This window comes from Saccostrea echinata, unplaced genomic scaffold, assembly GCF_033153115.1.
Source record: "Saccostrea echinata isolate AGI-Se365-2 ecotype Australia unplaced genomic scaffold, CSIRO_AGI_Sech_v1 ptg000062l, whole genome shotgun sequence".
NCBI lineage: Eukaryota > Metazoa > Mollusca > Bivalvia > Ostreida > Ostreidae > Saccostrea > Saccostrea echinata.
Genome location: NW_026889811.1, coordinates 2,174,484 through 2,195,210, shown reverse-complemented (window position 1 = coordinate 2,195,210; position 20,727 = coordinate 2,174,484). Strand labels below are relative to the sequence as shown.

General features: G+C 35.8%; 1 protein-coding gene across 1 annotated transcript; it reads left to right on the top strand.

Annotated features, from left to right (window-relative positions):
- The first annotated feature begins 457 nt into the window (after positions 1 to 457).
- Positions 458 to 20,709, top strand: LOC133175282 (uncharacterized). Its single transcript, XM_061310379.1, has 16 exons — positions 458 to 1,238; positions 4,227 to 4,760; positions 4,923 to 5,100; positions 6,338 to 6,522; positions 6,976 to 7,646; positions 8,768 to 8,979; positions 9,088 to 10,335; positions 11,461 to 14,543; positions 14,620 to 14,922; positions 15,005 to 15,295; positions 15,416 to 15,505; positions 15,628 to 15,772; positions 15,886 to 16,025; positions 16,128 to 16,210; positions 18,336 to 19,480; positions 20,195 to 20,709. The coding sequence occupies exons 1-16, from the start codon at positions 458 to 460 to the stop codon at positions 20,583 to 20,585; spliced, it is 9,480 nt and encodes a 3,159-aa protein (XP_061166363.1). The 3' UTR covers positions 20,586 to 20,709.
- The last annotated feature ends 18 nt before the right edge of the window (positions 20,710 to 20,727 follow it).

The window sequence follows — 20,727 nt, the reverse complement described above, 5'->3', positions numbered from 1 at the left end:
ATTCAACAAACCTCCGGGTCGTCAAGTTCTCAAAACCATATGTATGTTTAAATATTTGCTAGACATATACAATTTTCTTTTTAGATTTTCCATTGATTTGGATGTAGTCCCACTGGAGATAAAGCTCAGTGCAGTTGTGTATCTTCGGATTCTATCTTGGGAAAACAAAATATTTGATCAAAACATATGGTCTATCAAATTGTTTCCTTTCCATGCAAATTTAATGAGAGTAGTCAAGCAAGCTGGTAGGCCTACAATAATTGAGGGACCCAGTTATGACTTCAAAATACAAAAGCAAAAAATCTTGAAAAATAAAAGAAGCATCTCGAGTGGATGTAGCGTATATCAGGTACCGGAAAGAGATCCCACAAATCCTGCCTTCTTTCTGTCATCAGGATTAGCTTCCTCATTAGGGGAACTCTCTCTTACCTTCGCCATAGGTACTACACTAGGGAGAATGGATGTTCACAAGTGGTCTAAACTGCAAAAACCTGGTCTTTTTTCTCCACTTAAGCTACCAAATGGCGTTCCACTTTATTGGATGGTTAAAGGTACAACGACAGATGGACAAACAATTACAACTCAGTGCAGATTACACACTTACGATAATACACTTCCTGATGGACGCATTGATGTTCATTACCTTTACACCAGCCACCCACATAAGATCGGTGGCACTTTAGTCGTGTTTGATGACTCTTCACTGAAATTTGTCCAGAGGTATGCAATTGGACAATCACAAGGATATAAAGGAAATCAATATAGTGAGTGGTTCCATTTCAACTTCACAAATACCCATAAAGAAACTGACCCTGTTAAATCATTTGGAAAAGGCAAAACAGGGAAACTCAATACCAAACCGCTAAAATCATTAAAAACAAAAGACAGAAAAGTGTGTGCACTTCAGTGTATAGATACCGGTGAAAATTGCATCTCTTTCGATTATGAGTTCCATTCGGAAATATGTGACCTTCATTCCGTCATTGAAGGACCACGCGCTGATATCAGATTGAGTGGTACATACAAACATTTTGAACGGACAGATTTAATGAACACACATTCATTTGAAGCAAACTTTGATTTAGTTCATGGTGAAAGGTACTTTATCAATGCAGAAATTACAAACGTATTGATGTACAAAAGTATCCTGTCATCCAAAGGAACCATTGTTGACTTTACTCCACCGGAACCCAACTTCATTGGGCATGCCACTCAAGATCGACTTTCTGCTGACAAATGTCAAGCATCAATAATTCAAAGATGTGAAGATGTTACATGGAAGAATAATCATAGGTACCTTTGTTCAATCCAATATTTTCCTTGCCATAATGTACATTTTTAAATTAATTTGCACAGTAAAGATTTTTCATATATTTTTTTTTTCAGGTCACCCGAATCTTTCAGGTGACCTATTGCCATGTGTTCTTGTCAACCTACGTGCGATATCCTTCATCCGTCATAATTAACTTACAAACATGTTAAACAAATTTTTAAAATATTTAGTTTCTATATTTCTAGTGACCTGCAAATTAGAAAATCTCCCTCTCTACTCCAGGACATATGGCATGCCAGCTGGCTGCATGACTATAATACTTTCTTAACTCTCTATTAAAATTGTTAACTCTATCTCCTCCAAGGGATGTCATAATTGAAATTTCTCTATACCTCTTCAGCATCTTCCCCGGATCTGGGTAACTTCTCTTTCTCTCTCTCTCTCTCTTAAAAATATGTCCCAGGGTGGAGAAAAATTAATCATACTTCGTAATTTTAAATGTTCTGAAAATCTTTACTCCTTGTCGACAAACTTCATGATCGTGAAAATGAACAATGTAACATGATTCCAGAAGTTACATGTTTATGTATTAATGTGTGAAACTCATGATGTTCAGCCAACCGTCAAGGCCCATGGACTCTTTTTTCCACTGTAGAAAAATAATAGATGGAGAAAATGCAGAGACAATCTACAATGGACATCATCCACAAATGGAAACAAGATATACCTTGACAAATCATTTTGCTTCAGGTACATACTTGTTTTTCTATTTTAGGTCAACTGAATCACTCAGGTGACCTATTGCTATCGGTCTTCGTCCGTCTTCGTGCGTCATGCGCTGTGCATCGTGTGTTAACATTTGAACATTTTCAGCTTCTTCTCTGTAACTGCTGAACCAATTTCAACCAATTTTGGCATAAAACATCTGGGAGTAAAGGAACAGAAATTGAGAATTTCATGGTCGCTGCCCCCTGGGGCCTGAAGGGTCGGACCAAAAGAATCAAAATGAGTGTAATCTTTAAAAATTTTCTTTACTCCTTGACATCAAGCAGTCAAACTGTTGGCATGATTGTAATAAGCACTGAGCCCTCTACCAAAATTTTAAAATTCATAGCCCAGGGTCAGGGGTTCTGGAGTTAGGGTTGGGCTCTATTGATCATATGGTGAAATGCATAAATTCTTTAAAAATCTTCTTCTCTCCTCTGTATATAAAGAAGATAAACTAGGTGCATGGTTATAATGATCAGGGATGGGGTGGGGGTCTATTGATTATATAGTGAAATCGCATTACTTCTTTGAAAATCTTCTTTTCAGCTCCTAGGTATTTAGCAGATAAATCAAATATATAGTTATGATGAGCAAAGTCACCTCTTCCGAAATTGTGAAATTCTTGGCCTCTGGGTCGGAGTTCTGGTGTTTATTTAACTGCCTCAAACGTATATCACATTATTACACAGTTACATTAGAATGTGCAATGTGTAGCTCTAGGCTGAGGGGTTCTGCAGGAGAGGGGTTCTATTGATTATATAGTGAAAATACATTGATTCTTTGAAAATGTCTGCTCCTAGGAATTAAGCAGAGAAACTAAGTGTATGGTTATGATGTTCAAGGATGCCTCTCTCAAAATTGTGGCCCCAAGATCAGAGATTCATGTCGGGGTGGGGGTTCTATTTATGCATTTTTTTTAAATCTTCATCTCTGCCCCAGAGTATTTTTCAGAAAACTAATTGCATGGTTATGATCATGACGAGTAAGGAAATCTTTTCAAAAAAGTCGAAATTCATAACCCCGGGGTTAGGGATTTTTGTGTTAGGAGAGGGCTCTTTTAAACATATTTATTAGAAATGCATTATTTCTTTGCAGATCTACTTCTCTGTCCATTGTTATTGAGGAAACATACTAAGTGCATGGTTATGATCAGCAAGAATGCCTCTCCCAAAATTGGGAATATCTTGCCCCCTTGGTCAGGGGCTTGGTATTAGGGTGGGGCTATATTGTATTGAATCTATAGCGAAAATGGATTATTTAGTTGAAAATCTCCTTCACTGCTCCTGGGCATCTAGGAAGCAAATAGAGTTTATAAAGTTGTATTAAGCAAGGGTGTTTTACCAGATCTTGAAACTCTGTACCCTTTGATTAATTTATCAATTTCTACTGAGAGAAGTTATTCCTCTATGCTATTCACCTATAATAGTTAATCACTGTAAATAATGTAACTTAAAACGTAAATTGAATAACAGAATTACACAAGAAAAGTACTTTGATATTCATAGTTTTTAATGGCCAGGTAAACTCTTAGATAATAGATATATGAAAATGGGACAAAAATACCATATCTTTGTACAATAAATAATCTTCAAAGAGAGGCCATTCCGAGGGGAATGAAATCTGTCAACTAAAAGTGCTCTAGAGCTATTGCTTTATTTAGTCCGCATGAGGATAGTGACAAATGGGGAAAAGTACATGCAAATAAAAAGATCAACTTAAAGATTTGTTATTGAGTACTAAATTAATATTTTGCTTTATCATTTGTTTTGTTTTAATCTATGGATCGTTACATTATACCCAGGTCGCCCGCGTGGCGCAGTGGTTAGAGCCCTTGTTCTAGAGTCGCAGAGTAAGGAGTTGATCCTTACGTTGCGGGTTCGAATCCCACTGTGGGACTTGTGGACCCGTCCTTCGGATGAGACCGTATAAACCAAGGTCCCGTGTCGCAGTAGGTGTTGGCACGAAAAAGATCCCTCACTGCTCAATTGCTCTGAGTGCCGAATATAGATCAAAATGTGCAGCTCTCCACCGGCAAGTGGTAGCGTCTCCATATGAGTGAAAAATTCTCGAGAAGGACGTTAAACAAAAAAAACCAACAAACAAACATTATACTCAGGTGATCGCTAAGGCCCTTGGGCCTCTTGTTTACATAAAGTCATACTCTTACATTTGATTATTTTTAAAGCTAATTGGAGACCCTTCACAGATAAAGAAAGTGGAATATTTGGATATACATGGGCGTTTGGAACAAGTATTTGCGGAACGGAAATTTCAAATTTCGAAAATCCCCACAAACATCTCTCAGATAAAAGGTTTTGGACATATACTGGATACGCTCGAGATCTTCATCTTCCTGACGGGAAATACTACACCACCGTTCAAGCGGTAAATAACGTAGTACATGGAGGCGCCTTCGTCACCACCATGTGTCATTCCATCCCAATCGTTGTTGATACAACACCACCTCTATTTAATGGCGTCTCGGATTTATTATTTGATGAGGACTTTAATCTCATGGTTATATACTTTGAAGCAGAAGACAAGGAATCATTTTTGTCGCGGGTTGATTTTGGACTCGGTAAAACAAAGCATGATGTAGAGGTTCGGGGTTATTCCAAGGTTGATTATTCAGAAAGGGAGAATACCTTTATTTTGATCAATGATCTAAACCTAAATGATGGGGAACCGGTTTGGTTAAGACTTAGGGCAGTAAACAATGGTAAGCGCAAATATTTTAATTAAGGTAACACATCACTCTTCCGACAAGAAAAAGTCGATGTATACGTATTGGACAAATTTGTCGCTAGTATACGTACTTGGGAAATAATTATTATTTGTTGTCTTTATACATGTATATATATTATCCTGTTATTTTTTGTAGTCGAAATGTCAACAGCTGGACATAGCGATGACCCAATACTTATTGATAGAACTAAACCCATAGCAGGGAAGGTGTTGGATGGAAATATTCTAGGACATGATCAAACTTATCAATCTGAAGATAATCGGATATGTGCCAGCTGGAAAGGCTTTTATGACCCAGAGTCTGGGATCGAAGAGTAGTTATATATATTTATATATTCTTAGTTTTACAGAAGCATTATTTTGTACAGTGGGTAGTTTTTTGATGATTTGATAAATGTGCCTTTTTAGCTAACCTCAGCTGATCACCAATGTCCAGCTTCTGTTTGTTTGTTCGTCCTTGTCCCCTTTCTCTTTTTCGACTTCCCTCTAGCACCACTGGTCCAATTTTATCCAAGGTTTGCCTAAAACATCATTAGTAGAGGGGATTCTAAATTGTTCAAATGAAGGAGCAAGTCCGCTACCAAGGGGATATATTTTTTAATTTAAAAAAGGGCAAAATTAGGGTCGGGTCATTAAAAAAATATCAAGAACCCCTGAACAAGAAAAGATAAAATGTGAAGTTCAGAAGATTTATGAGGAAGTATAGATTCTAAATTGTTAAAAATATGACCCCCGGGTCAGGGTGGGCCACAAGAGAGGATGAAAGTTTAACATTGAAATATATAAGATGAATCTTTAATAGTCTCCTTTTAAAGAACCACTGGGTCAGTAAAATTGAAACTTACGTTAGGTCTTCCTGAGGGAGTGTAGATTTTTAATTGCTTAAATCATATCCCCTTGGTTGGTTGGGACCACAATAAGGATGAAAGTTTTACTTTTTACATTAAAGTGTGCAAGAAAAACCGTTAAAAATCTTCTCACGAACCACCTGGAAAGAAAAGGTTATATTGATGTGGAGGTTCCATGAGGAAGTGTAGATTCTAAATTATGACCCCCGGGGTAAGGATGGGGCCACAATAAGGATGAAAGTTTAACATTGAAATATGAATGAAAAACCTTTAAAAATATTCTTCTCAAGAACCGCTAGGCCAGTATAGTTTAAACTTAGGTAGAAGTTTCCTGAGGAAGTACAGATTTTAAAGTATTCAAATCATAACCCCCGTTTTTGGGTGGGTCACAATAGGGGATGAAAGTTTTACAATCAAATATATAAGAAAAATCTTTGGAAATCTTCTTCTTAAGAACTGCAAAGCCACGATTAGTCATATGGAAGCATTATTGTGTAGTGTACTTGAGAAGTCAAATTTGTTCAAATCATGACCGCATGTAGTAGGGTGGGGTTGCGGTCAGTGTTTTACATCGAATTAACAGCAGCGCCATAGTGACTTAGGTGAGCGTTGTGGCCTATGGGCCTCTTGTTTGAAGAACTCATATGAACTCAAAATATTTTCTTTATGTAGTCATTTTCCTAATGTATTTTTATTTTCCAAGATATCATTGGGGTGTTGGAACGTACCCTGGCCTTGACGACATCATAGCCATGAAAACATTATCTAGAAGAACAACAAATATATGTTCCTCTGCAAAACTTGTACACAATGCCACTTACTACAGTGTCATAGAAGCAAAAAATAGTGCACTCAACTCAAAAGCTATAAAACAGCTGTCTAACGGAGGTAACCTTTTACCTTACTTGACTGAATTGAAGAACTAGGTTTGCAGAACCTTTTTTTTCTTCTTAATCATATATTTACATCAACTGAATATTATCTCCTTTATTTCATAAGAAAACCATTGTCGATCATCAGTCAGTAAAAGCCACTAAGCATACCACTTGTAAAGATTTCTTGAACAGTGGTTTTTCCACCAATGAAACTTACTATGACGTATATTTAAATAATACACGATTTAACCAACTTAATCCTACTTGGTATGCTAATTTATATAGACATAGATATAATAAAAGTTCTTTCTTTCTTTGTTAGTATGGGAATTAACGTTGCAGCTTTTGCAGAAAAAAAAAACTTAACACCCACACGCGGGTTAAGCATTTTCTGCGATAGCTGCAACATTCATTTCCATACTAACAAATCTTTTTATCGTTTAAATTAACGCTTGATATTTTTTAGTTCTCGTGGACACATCTGAACCAAATACTGGATGGGTTTATGATGGAGATGACCCAAAGAAGGACAAATTCTTCTCCTCTGAATCTGCATTGATATCAGCTAGATGGGGAAACTTTTCAGATGACGAAAGTGGCATAGATCATTATGTTGTAGATGTTTACGTAAATGATGTGAAAACCCAAGCTTTTGATGTCGGTAGCAAAAGTGAATTAGACGATTTATCGATGAGTTTTGCTCATGGAGATTATATTTACTCACTTCTCACGGCATATAATGGAGCCGGATTGTCAGTGAAAATGAAATCAAGTGGTTTTATCATAGATCTAACCTCGCCGATTTTAAAATACATTCATGACACAAAAAATGGAAGCTCCTTTCAGAGTGACTCTCAGTCGCTCTCATATGCCTGGAAATATATAGACCCAGAGTCCGGCATAAAGCAATACCGTCTTACAGTGTATGAAATGTATAAAGGAATGAAAATCAAATTCTACCCGGCGATTGAAGACTTTATTTGTACCACTGCGGAAAATATTACTTTAACTGGTCTTTCTTTGCAAAATGGAAGAAAATATCTCGTAAAAATAGTCGCCATCAATAATGCTGATATGCCTGTATCACATGAATCAGAGGGCGTGGTGATCGATACATCGGCACCAGTCATTTCACAGGTAGATTCACTTTCTTATGTTTCTGATTTCAACAAAACTTGGTATACATGTACACTAAGCAACGATACATAATTCTGCTTATTCGGTTTTGATCTTGATTAACGATTTTGCCATGCGTACTAAAGATGGATATTTTTAAAAACCTTGCTCCAACACTGTTTTTGGATTTCAATGATGCTGATATTCTGCATTTTACGAATCGCGTTTAGTTTTAAGTAAGGTAGTCAACACCTTTTTATTAAAGGATTATACCTATTAAGGAGAGTTTTTAAGGAGAGTTGAGAAATAACGAAAATAAGGATAAAACCTTATATTTACATTTGCTGTGCTTTTCTACTAAGCCAACTGTGAAATTGATTTGAAAGCCATTTTTGTGTATACTCACGCGTAGAAATATACACGGAGAAACTCGCGCTAAAATGACGCCACAATGAGGCTACAAAGATGTTAATAAAAATATGACGATATAGGGCAGCAAGAAATTCAAACATTGAGCATATTTTTGGTGCATTTAAACATGTAAAATGTAAATATAAGGAATGTTTTTAAGTTTAGTGTGAATTATTGGTGTGTAAATCACACAGACTTGCACGTAGGCATATTTCATGAAGCACTAGCACTCCTCTAAAGCATTTGGACAAAAATGACAAAATATATATTTGGATTCCCTTATAGAGTGAAGTCTGTTTTAACGTTTATCCCTTAGGAAAAGAAATATGACAAATGTTCTCTGAACAACAATGTTTTGAAAATTCCTACAAGTTATAAGCCACAGGTATAAGATAGTGAACATTAATATTTGTTCAAATCATCGGCCTTGAATTAGATGATACGACAGTAAGGTTTCAAAATATTACTCAAAGAGTGGACGGAAGACGGACTCGCATGGCAAGAAAGCTTTTATATTCATGTTCTTCTATTGTGACTATTACATAAGTATAAATGTGCTTGTAATATCAGTTAAAGCATATTTCCCGCATTTCTATTTGAAAGTACTCTCATGATGCATTTTTGATTTTATATAATTTAAACCCCGATGAGACTTTTCTTATAAATGGGCACCAGATTTGATAAATCTGAGTTTCAAGATAGGTGTGTAATGGATTATTAATTTGTTGTAGGTTCATATTGGACTACCAGAGGTCGAAGAGGAAGAAGAAGATGGTAAAGTGATGCACGCTGATCAGTCAGCCATGACGGTCAGCTGGAGGGCTGCAGACTATCAGAGCGGAATAGTGAAGGTATGGGTAGCAATTGGACTCGACACCAACGACACATCAATAACAAACGGGTTCAAGGAATTTGACGAAGGAAACGTAGTGCGACTTTCTGGGTATTTCATTTTTTAGTTACATCTAAATTCTTAATATTGAATATACCAAAGTTGAATAATTTTAAGGTCTTAAGGTTTTTTTCTTTATTTTTCGTTATATCATTTTAGTCTTACCTTAACCCCTTCAACCATCAGTGACAAAGAAGTCCAGTATTACTACGTTATGGTCAAAGTACGGAATGGAGCAGGTTTGTTGTCATTACAAGCTAATTCGAAACCTATTTACGTAATGAAGAGTAACGTACCTGGAACTGTTTTCGATGGACGTGAGGCATTATCCGATGAAGACTTCACTTATGACAGAACATCACTTGCCATGTCTTTCAATGGATTCGAAAGTGAGGCATGTAATATTATTCAGTATGAATGGGCCATAGGATACAAGCCATATACATATGATGTTCTGCCGTTTACTGACTATGGAATTGTTATGCATAATCAAAGCTTTGGTCAAGCTCAAATACATAAATCATTATACGAGGGTTCCACATATTACATAACTGTTCGAGCAAAAACTGGTTTCAATTGCCCAACGGGCGAATACATAATATCTTGTTCTGATGGTATCAAATTAGACACCACAAAACCGCAAATAGATATGAGCTATGAGGGAAACGCAGTTACGTCAAATCCAATGCCTCTCTACCAGACTAGTATAGATTCTGTCAATATGAAGTGGAACATACAGGATTCGTCAAAGATTTCAGAATCATGGTGGTCGATTGGAAGCCTTCCAAAACAAGAAGATGTTTCGAAGAAAATTAACACTGCGAATAACTTTATTCCTGATGGATTTTTGAAGTTGTCTCATGGACAGACAATTTACGTCAATATTGGCGCAAAGGATAAAGCTGGAAATGAAATGGTCGTGTCATCACCTCCGATCACTATAGACACAAGTCCTCCTGAACTTCACAATTTCACATGTACTCCATTTATTTCTGTGCGTAAATCTTTGGTCATCTGCACATGGGCAATGATAGAAGAATGGGAAAGTGTTTTAGCTTACACTGCCATTGGCATCGGTAGGAACGAAACATATCCGGATATCTCTGAATTTCATACATTTTCAAAACTGACGAGAAGCTGGACACGTGATCTTCGCCTGAAAATAAAGAATGGCAACTTTGCCCATATCTATATAATAGTTAAAATGCAAAATTTTGCCGGTTTAGAGACTTATAAATCGTTCAAGATAGTCGTGGATTCCACTCCACCAACTGGAGGAATTGTACAAATTGTGACCACAACTGCAACAACTAATGCAACAAGGAGTGTTCAAAAATGCCAGATTCCGCAAACATATTTAGAAGCTCGAGTTACAAGCTGGACCGACGCTGAGTCCGGGATCGACAGGTTTGTATGACTTATAATGTCTAAATTATCTAAGCATATGCACTGAGTTTAAAATTATGTAGTCAAATCATAAAACGAAAATACAGCATTTTGGTTCTGCATTTTGACATACATTAAAGAAAACCCTAAACGCCTAAAACTATCGCTTATATTTCTATTTTGCCCTCAGGAGAAGTTTTCCCCTTTCCCCCTTTTTTCTTATGTCACCTTCTTAATATTTTCTTATGACGCCTAGATTATGTGCATGCTTAAGCGTAATCTATATCAGCCAAAGTTTAAATGGTAAGGAAATCCTGAAAAAATGCTTTTTTGAAAGCCTAATGACTCATCGCGTGGTAAGGAATCTAAAAGATTAGACAGAAAGAAGGCAGAAATTTGTAATTTTAAAAACTAATAGAATACAATGTCCTCATACGAACCATCCAAAAATGTTATATCCTCCCTTTGGACCCAAGAAAGGGATAATATCTCAACTTTGGCCATTATGCATTTTTACACTAAAACCTTAGAATGGATATCTAACTAAGCTTTTTGTTTTAATCGCAACTTTCATTTTGCGCTTGCTCCATTTAATTTTGATCAAAAACTCTACCTCGCCTGAACGCAAAGGCATTTTGAATTTAGCATTATTGTGTATTTTTACACCTGTTGATTGCTTCAAACTTAATTATAGCTAAGATGATGAAAAATCTTTTTGTTTTATTATCTAAAAAAGCATTCAATGAATCTTACATTCATTTAATCGAAGTATCACAGGAACAATTGGACAAAAAAAAAATCCATTTAAGTTTTCAACTGATACTTCGATCAATTTTTAATATCCTTCACAGCGTTTTCAGTTCACTTCATGCACTTGTTAATTGCAAATGAAGATGATATAATAATGATATGATATTTGTAAATAAATGCTGTTGTTATCAGCAAACATTCATAGCAAAATTTCAAATACGAAAAAATCACCATTAATATTTCTCCATTTTCCTAATGAAAGGTCAATATATAGATAATATATTTAACATTCAGTTTTGATATGGCTATGAAATGAAACTACAAGTCGAATTCTCAATTCAGGTCAGCTTTAGTATTTTAAGTTTTTTGAAATTCTATTTTTATCTTTTCTCCTAGGTATCAAATAGCTGTTGGGTGTGATGGGAAAACTACCAATATTCTCGATTTTAGTAACTGGGATATAAATGACATCATCCTAATTCCTAATTTAGCTATGGAAACAGGCAGTAATGTTGTAGTGACTGTAAGGACGTTCAATAAAGCAGGACTGTATAGACAAGTGAGATCCGATCCAGTCATAATAAGTCCAAATCCCAAGCTCTATGTTTATGACGGTCCAACAGAAAGTGATATAGACTATCAGAAATCATTGTCTTCACTGGAGGGGAACTGGCGATATTCAGATAATTGTCACATTAAATCGGTTGACTGGGGAGTGGAAAGCATTGACGGTAAAGTTGTACAAAAATTTCAACCTGTGCCATCTGCCTTACATCATTTCTACTCCGATCTCATAAACCTAAAAAATGGGGTAACTTATATAAACATTATAAGAACCACTGATGCACTGGGAAGGGTTCGTGAAAGTAGATCCGATGGTCTCACTGTCAAAATTCAGCCTCCTTCCCCTGCAACCGTGAGGGATGGATCAGAAAATGACCGAGACTATCAAGAGTCCACAAGCGAACTGCATATCAACTGGGACCCATTTGGTAAACCGAATAGCAGAGACCCAACAGAGAAAATAGTAAGGTATGAAGTTGCTCTGGGAAATGATGTGCGATTCGAAGAGACCAGAAGTAATGTTCACTATTTTCTTGACGCAGGACTTTCAAACAATTATGTTTTCAAAGGTCTAAATCTTACATCGAAAACTGTAACATATTATGCAACAGTACGGGCATATAGCCAAGCTGGAAGCTACCAGGATGGAACATCAGATGGAATTAAGGTTGGTTTCAGAGAAGTATTAACAGAAGGTCATGTCCAATATAATGTTGCCCAATATATGACTGACAGAATATCCGTTTCCTGGTCGGGCTTTGAGGCAGATATGGGTATTGATCACTTTGAAGTTGGTATTTCATCGAAATCTCCATCTTACCCCAATGGAACACATGATTGCCATACATTTAGGGATTTTGGTGAGGTTTTTGACACCAAGAAGATGGAAGGAGTAGGGAAGGACACTTTTAAAGATTTAAAACAGTTATCTCTTCTTCACGGTCACAGTTACTTTGTCACTGTTATTGCGGCAGATGTTACAGGCAAATGTGTTGGAAGCACTGGCAAAGCGGTCATTATTGACACATCGCCTCCTGAAAAAGGGAAAGTTACCATTGGAGGAAAATATTCTGATAATGTTGTTTACATCAAACATGAAGATCAGATAACTATTGAATGGAAAGGATTTCAAGATAATGAATCTGGTGTTTTAGACTATGAGGTCAAGTTGTATACGTCAACAACATGCTATGATGGAGGTAGTGACCCAGAAAAAAACACAAATATTTATACTCTAGAAAAAGCTGTAACTGTCAAAAATGTAAACAAAATGACGTTTTATGAATTACCTCTAAAACAATTCAAAACCTACGTTGTCAAAGTGACAGCTAATAGTAGGGCTGGACTCCAGACTTCAAGTTTGTCGGAACACATCAGATGCGATACAACCCCACCAACAAAAGGAACAGTCAAAGTTGGTGACAGCTGGTTCAAAGAAGCTGCATTCCAGCCTTTTACAGATAAACTAAATGGAACTATTGCATTAGCACATTCAGACATGGCATATCAGTGTCAAAGTCAAAGACCATTGGACGCACAAAATGAACTGGTACCTATGAAAGGGCGTTTCCAATCTGAATGTGTCCTGATATCTGGTTCCAAAGTGAAAATTGAAATCCGTCATGATGATAATTTACGCGGCATTATAAAAGGGGGTGTAGAATCGATGAAGAAAGAAGTTATAGCGGGAAATTATTCCAGTAAACTCACAACTGCTAGAGGCAAACAAATGGTGACTTCAATTTTTCTTGCGACTGGAAGTCAATTTGTTAAAGAAACATTAGATTTCCAAGTTCAAGAAAATCAAACTGACATCGATTATGTTTTAAACAATGCTTCATCTGATTCCTTTCCAAACATAACAAATTTTGAAACGTACAATACGGAAATGATGAATGATTCGAAAAGGCTAAATAAAAGTATAGAGTACTCGGGCATGTCCAAAAATATCAACCATACATCAAATACGGAGAAGAGTTCTGTTTTAGGATTGAATGATATTTTTGGCTTTGGCTTTCATATACCAGGGTACACAATAGATAAGCAGTGGTTTGTTTTTGTATGGGTATTTGACCAGTATATTTCAACATCAAGACAAATACCAGTAGATTTTGACCCAACCAATTCAACTACAGAATATACTATCCAATTAACAAACAGCACATTTGTTGGAAAAAATGTCTGGAATGTTAAGTTTTTCATACGATCTGAACAGATAGCAGAATTTAGTGGTTTGCGATTTGAAGAATATGGTACGTTTGGTGTCTATAACTGGAACGAAAATGAATACGTGCCACCTATAGAAAATATCGATTTTCCTATTGCATTTGAAGCTAGCAGTACCATAGAGATCATGAAAGAACCGATTCCTGCTGACAAGCCCTGTATGTTCGGGTCGTCATTTTTTGAAAAGGACAGTTTTATTGAAGAGTTTTGGGTTAAGGTGTCTGAGTATGAGAATGAGACAGATGCTTCATTTGATGGTTATTTGTTATATGCTACATTCTGTCAAAAATGTGCTGAAAATTGCAATATTGGATGTAGGCAAGATTGCAAGCCCTCCACGACAGAGTTTGAAATATTACAATTTACCATTGAAAATCTTAACCTGACAGCATCAAAAATGTCTGGCGATAGGACAAACGGAAGCGCTGTTCAATATGATTCTACAACTTATTTCATCCACACCCTGATTGTCAATTCTGCAGGCATCACTACTCATTCCACTTCTAAGGGTGTAATTATTGATAACACCCCACCAGAATTTAATTATGTCCGATGTGTAGATCCCCTGTCTTCAACAGAGGAACCCTCTCTCTATCAGGGATCCAATGACAGCTTAAGAGCATACTGGGATTGCAAAGAAGATGTTGGACAAATTGTCGACTATAAAATAGATGCGGGTACATCACCAGGTATGAAGATAACGTATTTACATTTTAATTCTTCTTTTTATTGAATTTCTCTTTCTCAAATATTAATCCATTGCAGAAAATAATGACATATTGAGTGACCTACCCGTCGGAAAAGGAAGGAAGTTTTTATCCTCTGATCTGAAGGCTCCTTTGGAACACGGTAAAACATATTATATTACGGTGAGGGCTGTGAATTCTGCTGGTCTGGTTGGAAGTGGATCCTGTAATATTACAGTGGAATTATCACCACCTGATGTCGAAAACCTTATTGTGCAAAACATGTTTACCCAAGACGATGAGGAAACCTTTGATGTTTCATTGTCAACCAGCGAAATTGGACTTCAATGGCAAAATGGCACAGATGACGTTGAATTTTATGGTAAGATTAAAAATTCTAAAACTATGCCTTTTGTAAGTATATAAGTACACATTTCATATACACTCTTTATCACCATATTTAGAATGGCAGATTGGATCTGAGAAAGATGCTGACGACATATTTCCAAGAATAAAAGTGGGACTGACGGAATCCAAGAAAGCATCTATTAAAAATGGTGAACTTCTGATTGATGATATATCTCTAAATGCAACAGTGGGCGCCTTTGCCTCAAAAAACAAAACCAATCACAAAGATGTACCAAACCAGTCGTTCTTCAACATGGAGCCAGGATTATGTTTGCATATTAAATTGTTTGCTGTTGGGAGATCACATCTATCAAGCAGTGTAATTCCTAAGCCGACATGCATAATTCGTAAGCAAAATAAAATGCATGTATTCAGAATTTCATAACATTACTGTATTTAACTCTTGATAATTATCAAAGCAAATGGTTACCTCAGATTCTTATTTCTGAATGATGTATTAAATACAGGTGGACAAGATGAACAGATTGATTTTACCAAAACAACGAAGGAAACGTTAAACGATCCACTTACTTTAATGCCTGTATTGTCAATTACTGGTAATGTTTTACCACCGTTTTCTTTCGACACTCGATACCGTGATATTTATCCTTTTATGTAAAGTTATCTAGATTGAAAACCTGAAATACTTTTCATAACTTAATATTTTTTTCATTTAAAGGTAAAGATAATATAATTCTTGCTGGAATGCTTTCTAAGTCGGATGTCATGCGTGATTATGGTACTGCAGCTTCTGACAGGTATAAGCGGTATATAGTGGATCCAATTGACACCCAGAACAACACCGAAAGAAGTCTTCAGAAAAGGTAAAAATTTAAAATACAATGTAAAATGCAACCAGTCGAGAATGATTCTGAAACATTTCTTCATTTTTCAATTGCTTGAATGAGAGTGTTTATTCCGAATGCTTTGAAAACAGATTCATTGGCAATACGGAGCATATGTTTTACCTATCACCAATAACCAATATCGAAAGCAAGTTTGTATTAGATTTGCCATTCAACCATCACAAATACGATGTCAATCAAGAGCGTCCCCTCTTGGTCTTCTGGAACAAAGGTACGTCACTTATGTGTCTGATGATAATAATGAAAGTGCTTAAGTTTTAACCTGTGTTTTGCCTTATTTTCTTTATGTATATTTGTATATTTTTTTCAATAGAAAATGAGAAATGGGAAGATGTTGAAACAAACTGCAAGACATCATCGGCCATTGATTACCGGAGAGGAACAATGACAATACAGGTTTTTGTTCTCATTATGGTTTACTTATAATTTGAAATGTTAGAAGCATAAGTCACCCAAATTATCTTATTCTTAAAATTGTGATAAAATAAAAGAATGAGGGTGCATTTCATAGATATTTGGTATAGGGTGCATTTCTTTGATATTTGGCAAGAATTCATGCGCACTTGAAAATTTCATTGTTCCGTCACATGATATTAAAAGTGTCGATGTATTATATTCCTGTGATCTTACGGAAAAGGAAATATTTTTCTGATTTTGCGTTTTGATTAGCTTAAATATGCCTTCAAATAATGGATAAATAAGTGATTTCGTACTAAATGTTACATTTTAAAAGATGTATATACAAGGTTGCAAAGCTGGTTTGTTTACTTATTTAAATTTCTCTATTTTAACTTCAGTTTACTGCATTGAAATTATAAGAAAATTCTTAATATCCAATGACAACATTCTTCATAGTTTAATAACAAACAGTATTAGTAAACATGCACGAGTTCTGTTATTGTTATGTTTATACTTTATTGGCTAGTCTTTGATTTGCTAACACTGCACATGCTACAAACATCCTTGAACGTGAACATACGACTCTGGCGTGTTGTTTCAACTTTCTTTATCTATTCTGACTTCTCTTGATTAAAGTTTTAATATCTTTTATTTACACACCAAAAACTACTTCCCTTTTTTAAATTTTGGTTTGTGGAAGTGTAAGAATATGTTTCATCGAAATCCTTAGTTAAAAAAAATTCAGATACTTAGTAAAAGAAGTATCTCAGCACGCTTATCGTATGATAAATCTGTCAGAAACGCTCTAGCAACATGAAATATAAAGATGACGAACAGTAATCAATCTCAAAAGTCCATTGTAACAATAAAAATCCGGAGCAGAGGAAAAACGGACCTGTACAAAACGTCAGAGGTGGGACCAGGTGCCATGGAGGAGTGAGCATCCCCTGCCGATTGGTCACACCCGCCATGTGTTCCTTGTCATGATCGGGAAAAACGGGAAATTCAGTAAACAATTCAGTGTGTAAATAATGACCTAACAATTAGTATGAAAAACGTCATTCAGCATTAGACTTAATGATAGGTTGTATTTGGTGACAAGGGCATTGTATCGACCATAAAACTTACGAAATGATGACTTCAAAGGAGACTGTTGATATCTTTGTTTCATCAACTTGTTTGTCAATAGCTTGCCTCATTTCAGAAATTGTTCATATGTAGAGCATGCTCTTGCGTATTGAATCAACTGAGAGACATAAACCCCATATGCAGGTGATAAGGGTATATTGCTACATAAGTAAGGGAAGTTGACGATTGAAAAGTTGAAGTCATCACATTTATCATAAAGCTTGGTTGTTGCTAGTATGTAATTCATAAAATTCTATCGAAATGTTTTAGGAATATTACAAATTTGTGCCCATGCCTCTATGCGTTTTTCGATAAATTTGCTACCACCTGGTTAACTCTCCTCGATTTGAAAACCTCAGTTGTGTGCTTTTCAATTTAAAGAAACGAAGGAACATTTTAAAGAATGAAGAGAAGATCCATGCAGATACCATAAACATTAACTTTATCAAAAAAGGCATTGTAAATACGATGCTTCCTCGTTTTAAAACCCAATTAGTATGAAGCGACGATAGCACAGTGATATACGTTACATGTCTATGAAAGTGAAGAATCGTTTTTTTTTTCGTTCGATCCTCGCATGGAGAGTTTAATTTTTTTTTTTTTTTTGATTTTTTTAGCAATCGATCAAATTGTTTTTCAGTCTGATTTTTTAAAAATATTTTTTTTGTACCGAGAGCGAAAGCAATTATTCCCAACCACTGATGTCTAATACATTTGCATTTTTCTATGCCCTATCATATCATGCATATTAAAATACTTGTTTATTTATTATGTGAAGTGCAGACTCAAGTACAAATGTAGTGCAATTTTTTGACTATGTATTTTAATATGACGTTACATTTTCCTGTGTGTGTTTCTTTGTAAAGTTTGTCCAGCTGTTGTCAGCTGATCGAATCTCCATCTTGACAGGACATTCAAATTATGAATGATTGGTTCACACAATACTGATAATCTTCTTTATTTCAATTTGATGGAATGTCCTATTTTAATTTAGGTATGTGGCAATATCTTTCTCGTTGACAAGGGGCATGAAGAGAGACAAAAACGGAGCGCTGCTGAAAAAGGAATAATGCAGTCCCCTCGAATGTTTGCTTTAAGAAAAATATCTAAGACCGTCCAAAATAACCCGCCATTCATTAAAACAACTGAAATTCAGTACGAAGAAGATGTAACATCGTCAAAGTTAATCAAAGTGGGTGATCCAGAGAATGACTCACTATCTATCACATTAATCAAGTCACCAATACATGGATCGGCAAACCTTACAACAGATGGTGTCCTAACTTACCTATCTCGCCGAGACTACAATGGAGATGACGTCATAACTGTAAGAGTCAGCGAAGTCAATGTCACATCTCAACTGACACCTCTCCAGATCGAAAAGAACATCAAAATAACGGTTCTTCCACAAAATGATGAACCTATTTTGACATTTAAACAACGATATCTTGACATGAATTGCACCAAAAACAACATCACCTTGGAAGTTCTTTTGAATGGAAATGAAACTAGACATATCTTCTTTGGATTTCTCATATTGGATGATGTAGACAGCAATGACACTGTACATCTAGGGACTATGCACAACAACACTCCTGGTAGTTATTTCTTGCTTGAACAACAAAGGGACAATAAGGCGATTGATGGTCATACCGGCATTCATAGGGAATATAGCATCAAGCAAAACATACACAAGTCATTCAGTGGGCTTGCAGAGTTTGCAGCCCGTGCCCATGATGAATTTGATAGAGGAAAAGTTTCTTTCAGCAAAGAATTTAGGATCAGTACTTACATTCTAATTAATCCCTGTATTCACGGCCTTTGTGCAAACACAAGTAATGTTCCCTGCATGGACAAATCACGAGCTTTCAGTTTCGAGAATTATCGTTGTGATTGTTATCCAGGATATCGAGGTGAATGGTGTCAAGAAGACATCAATGAGTGCGTTCCAAATCCCTGTTCTGTATTCTACGACTGTAACAATTTAATTGGACGGTATGATTGCACCTTGAATGGAGCCAAATCCTTTGGCCTGGCTGTAGGATTCTTTGTTATTATGGCTACAGTTTTCCTTCTGATAAGACGCTGTATCCTGCAAAAGCGACCTCTGAACAACAAAATCGCGCCGATCAATATCTGGTGAGTTGATAAATATCTATTTGGGCGAAGTTTATTTCATATAATAAATAGAAAATATTCAAAAGTTTGTGGTAGGATATACAATTTATTTCACGAGTTGAACAGGGTTATTTTATATTTTCACAAGTGAGAAGCACGAGTAAAAATATCAAAAAATCCTGTCTCAAGAGAGAAATATATCAAATACAACTACATCATATTGAATTTTCTGTTTATTACACTTTCCTTTTGTTCAGTCTTTTCGTTACACGGTGTCATAGGCAGTGAATTTATAGTTGAGGGTTGATATGTCATAGCTTAGCCATTGTGAAATTGAAAACATGGATGTCAACATATTTGGAGAAACGTAGACAGTTTTAGTCTATGTCAAGATGGTATATTTACTCTCTATATCTTATAACAGAGCAGGTAGTATTTTGGACATAATTCCTCTTGAAAGGAAAGAAAAGAGTTTTGAAGCACTTCTGATATTCTTTCACACTGCTACATAATATCACTTTGGTATCCTTTCACACTGTGACATATCACTTTTATTCAAAAAATAAATCACAGTATTTCACTGTTGGAAATGTAATTAACTGCCTTATATATCTGAGTTCTTTCCTATTTTTTAAGGAACCTTAAGGGATATAATTGAAAACGTAAATTTTGAAATGTATACCCATAGTTTATCTTACATTAATAAGTTAATTATTACAATATTGTTTCCATCAGGGATGAAACTGTGACTCGAGAGAACTCTGAGATAAAAGAATTTCCTCTAGATAGGCTAACTGCTAAGCTGTCAAAAGCACAACCGCCCATGTCTGACTCTATAGAAAAAAATATCAAGCGGTTGTTTTTTAAACGATACAATCTGATGGACACTGTTGGTCATGAAGTAAAGGGTGGATCTATAAGTCTGCATGAAATTGAAAACGATCATGACTTCAATATAGTCGAAAACCAACGAAGTAGAAGAACTAGGTTGGTGGAGGAGGATATACAGACTATGTTAGCACCCCTGTCGTCTTACAGTTCCTCTGTTGGAAAGAGTCTTCCGCCTCACCTACAGAAAGCGCACATGGAGAAAAGCAGGAGCCACAACAGTCCAATGTTCTCCTAGGCATAAAATAAGCATACAAGAAAGCGGATTTAATTATCTTTTATCTTTTTTCACATATTTAACCAGATCTTGTACTCTAAATGTCGAATCATGTTGACTAGCATTAAACTGACTTGCATTTATATTGCTCTTTTTATTTTGA

What these genes read in the sequence shown, in the direction of transcription:
- LOC133175282 (XM_061310379.1), top strand. Translation starts at nt 458, where the DNA reads ATGGATGTTCACAAGTGGTCTAAACTGCAAAAACCTGGTCTTTTTTCT. An exon ending in GCTGAGTCCGGGATCGACAG is followed by an intron (nt 10,336 to 11,460) that starts GTTTGTATGACT and finishes CTTTTCTCCTAG; the next exon opens with GTATCAAATAGCTGTTGGGT. An exon ending in GAGGAACAATGACAATACAG is followed by an intron (nt 16,211 to 18,335) that starts GTTTTTGTTCTC and finishes ATTTTAATTTAG; the next exon opens with GTATGTGGCAATATCTTTCT.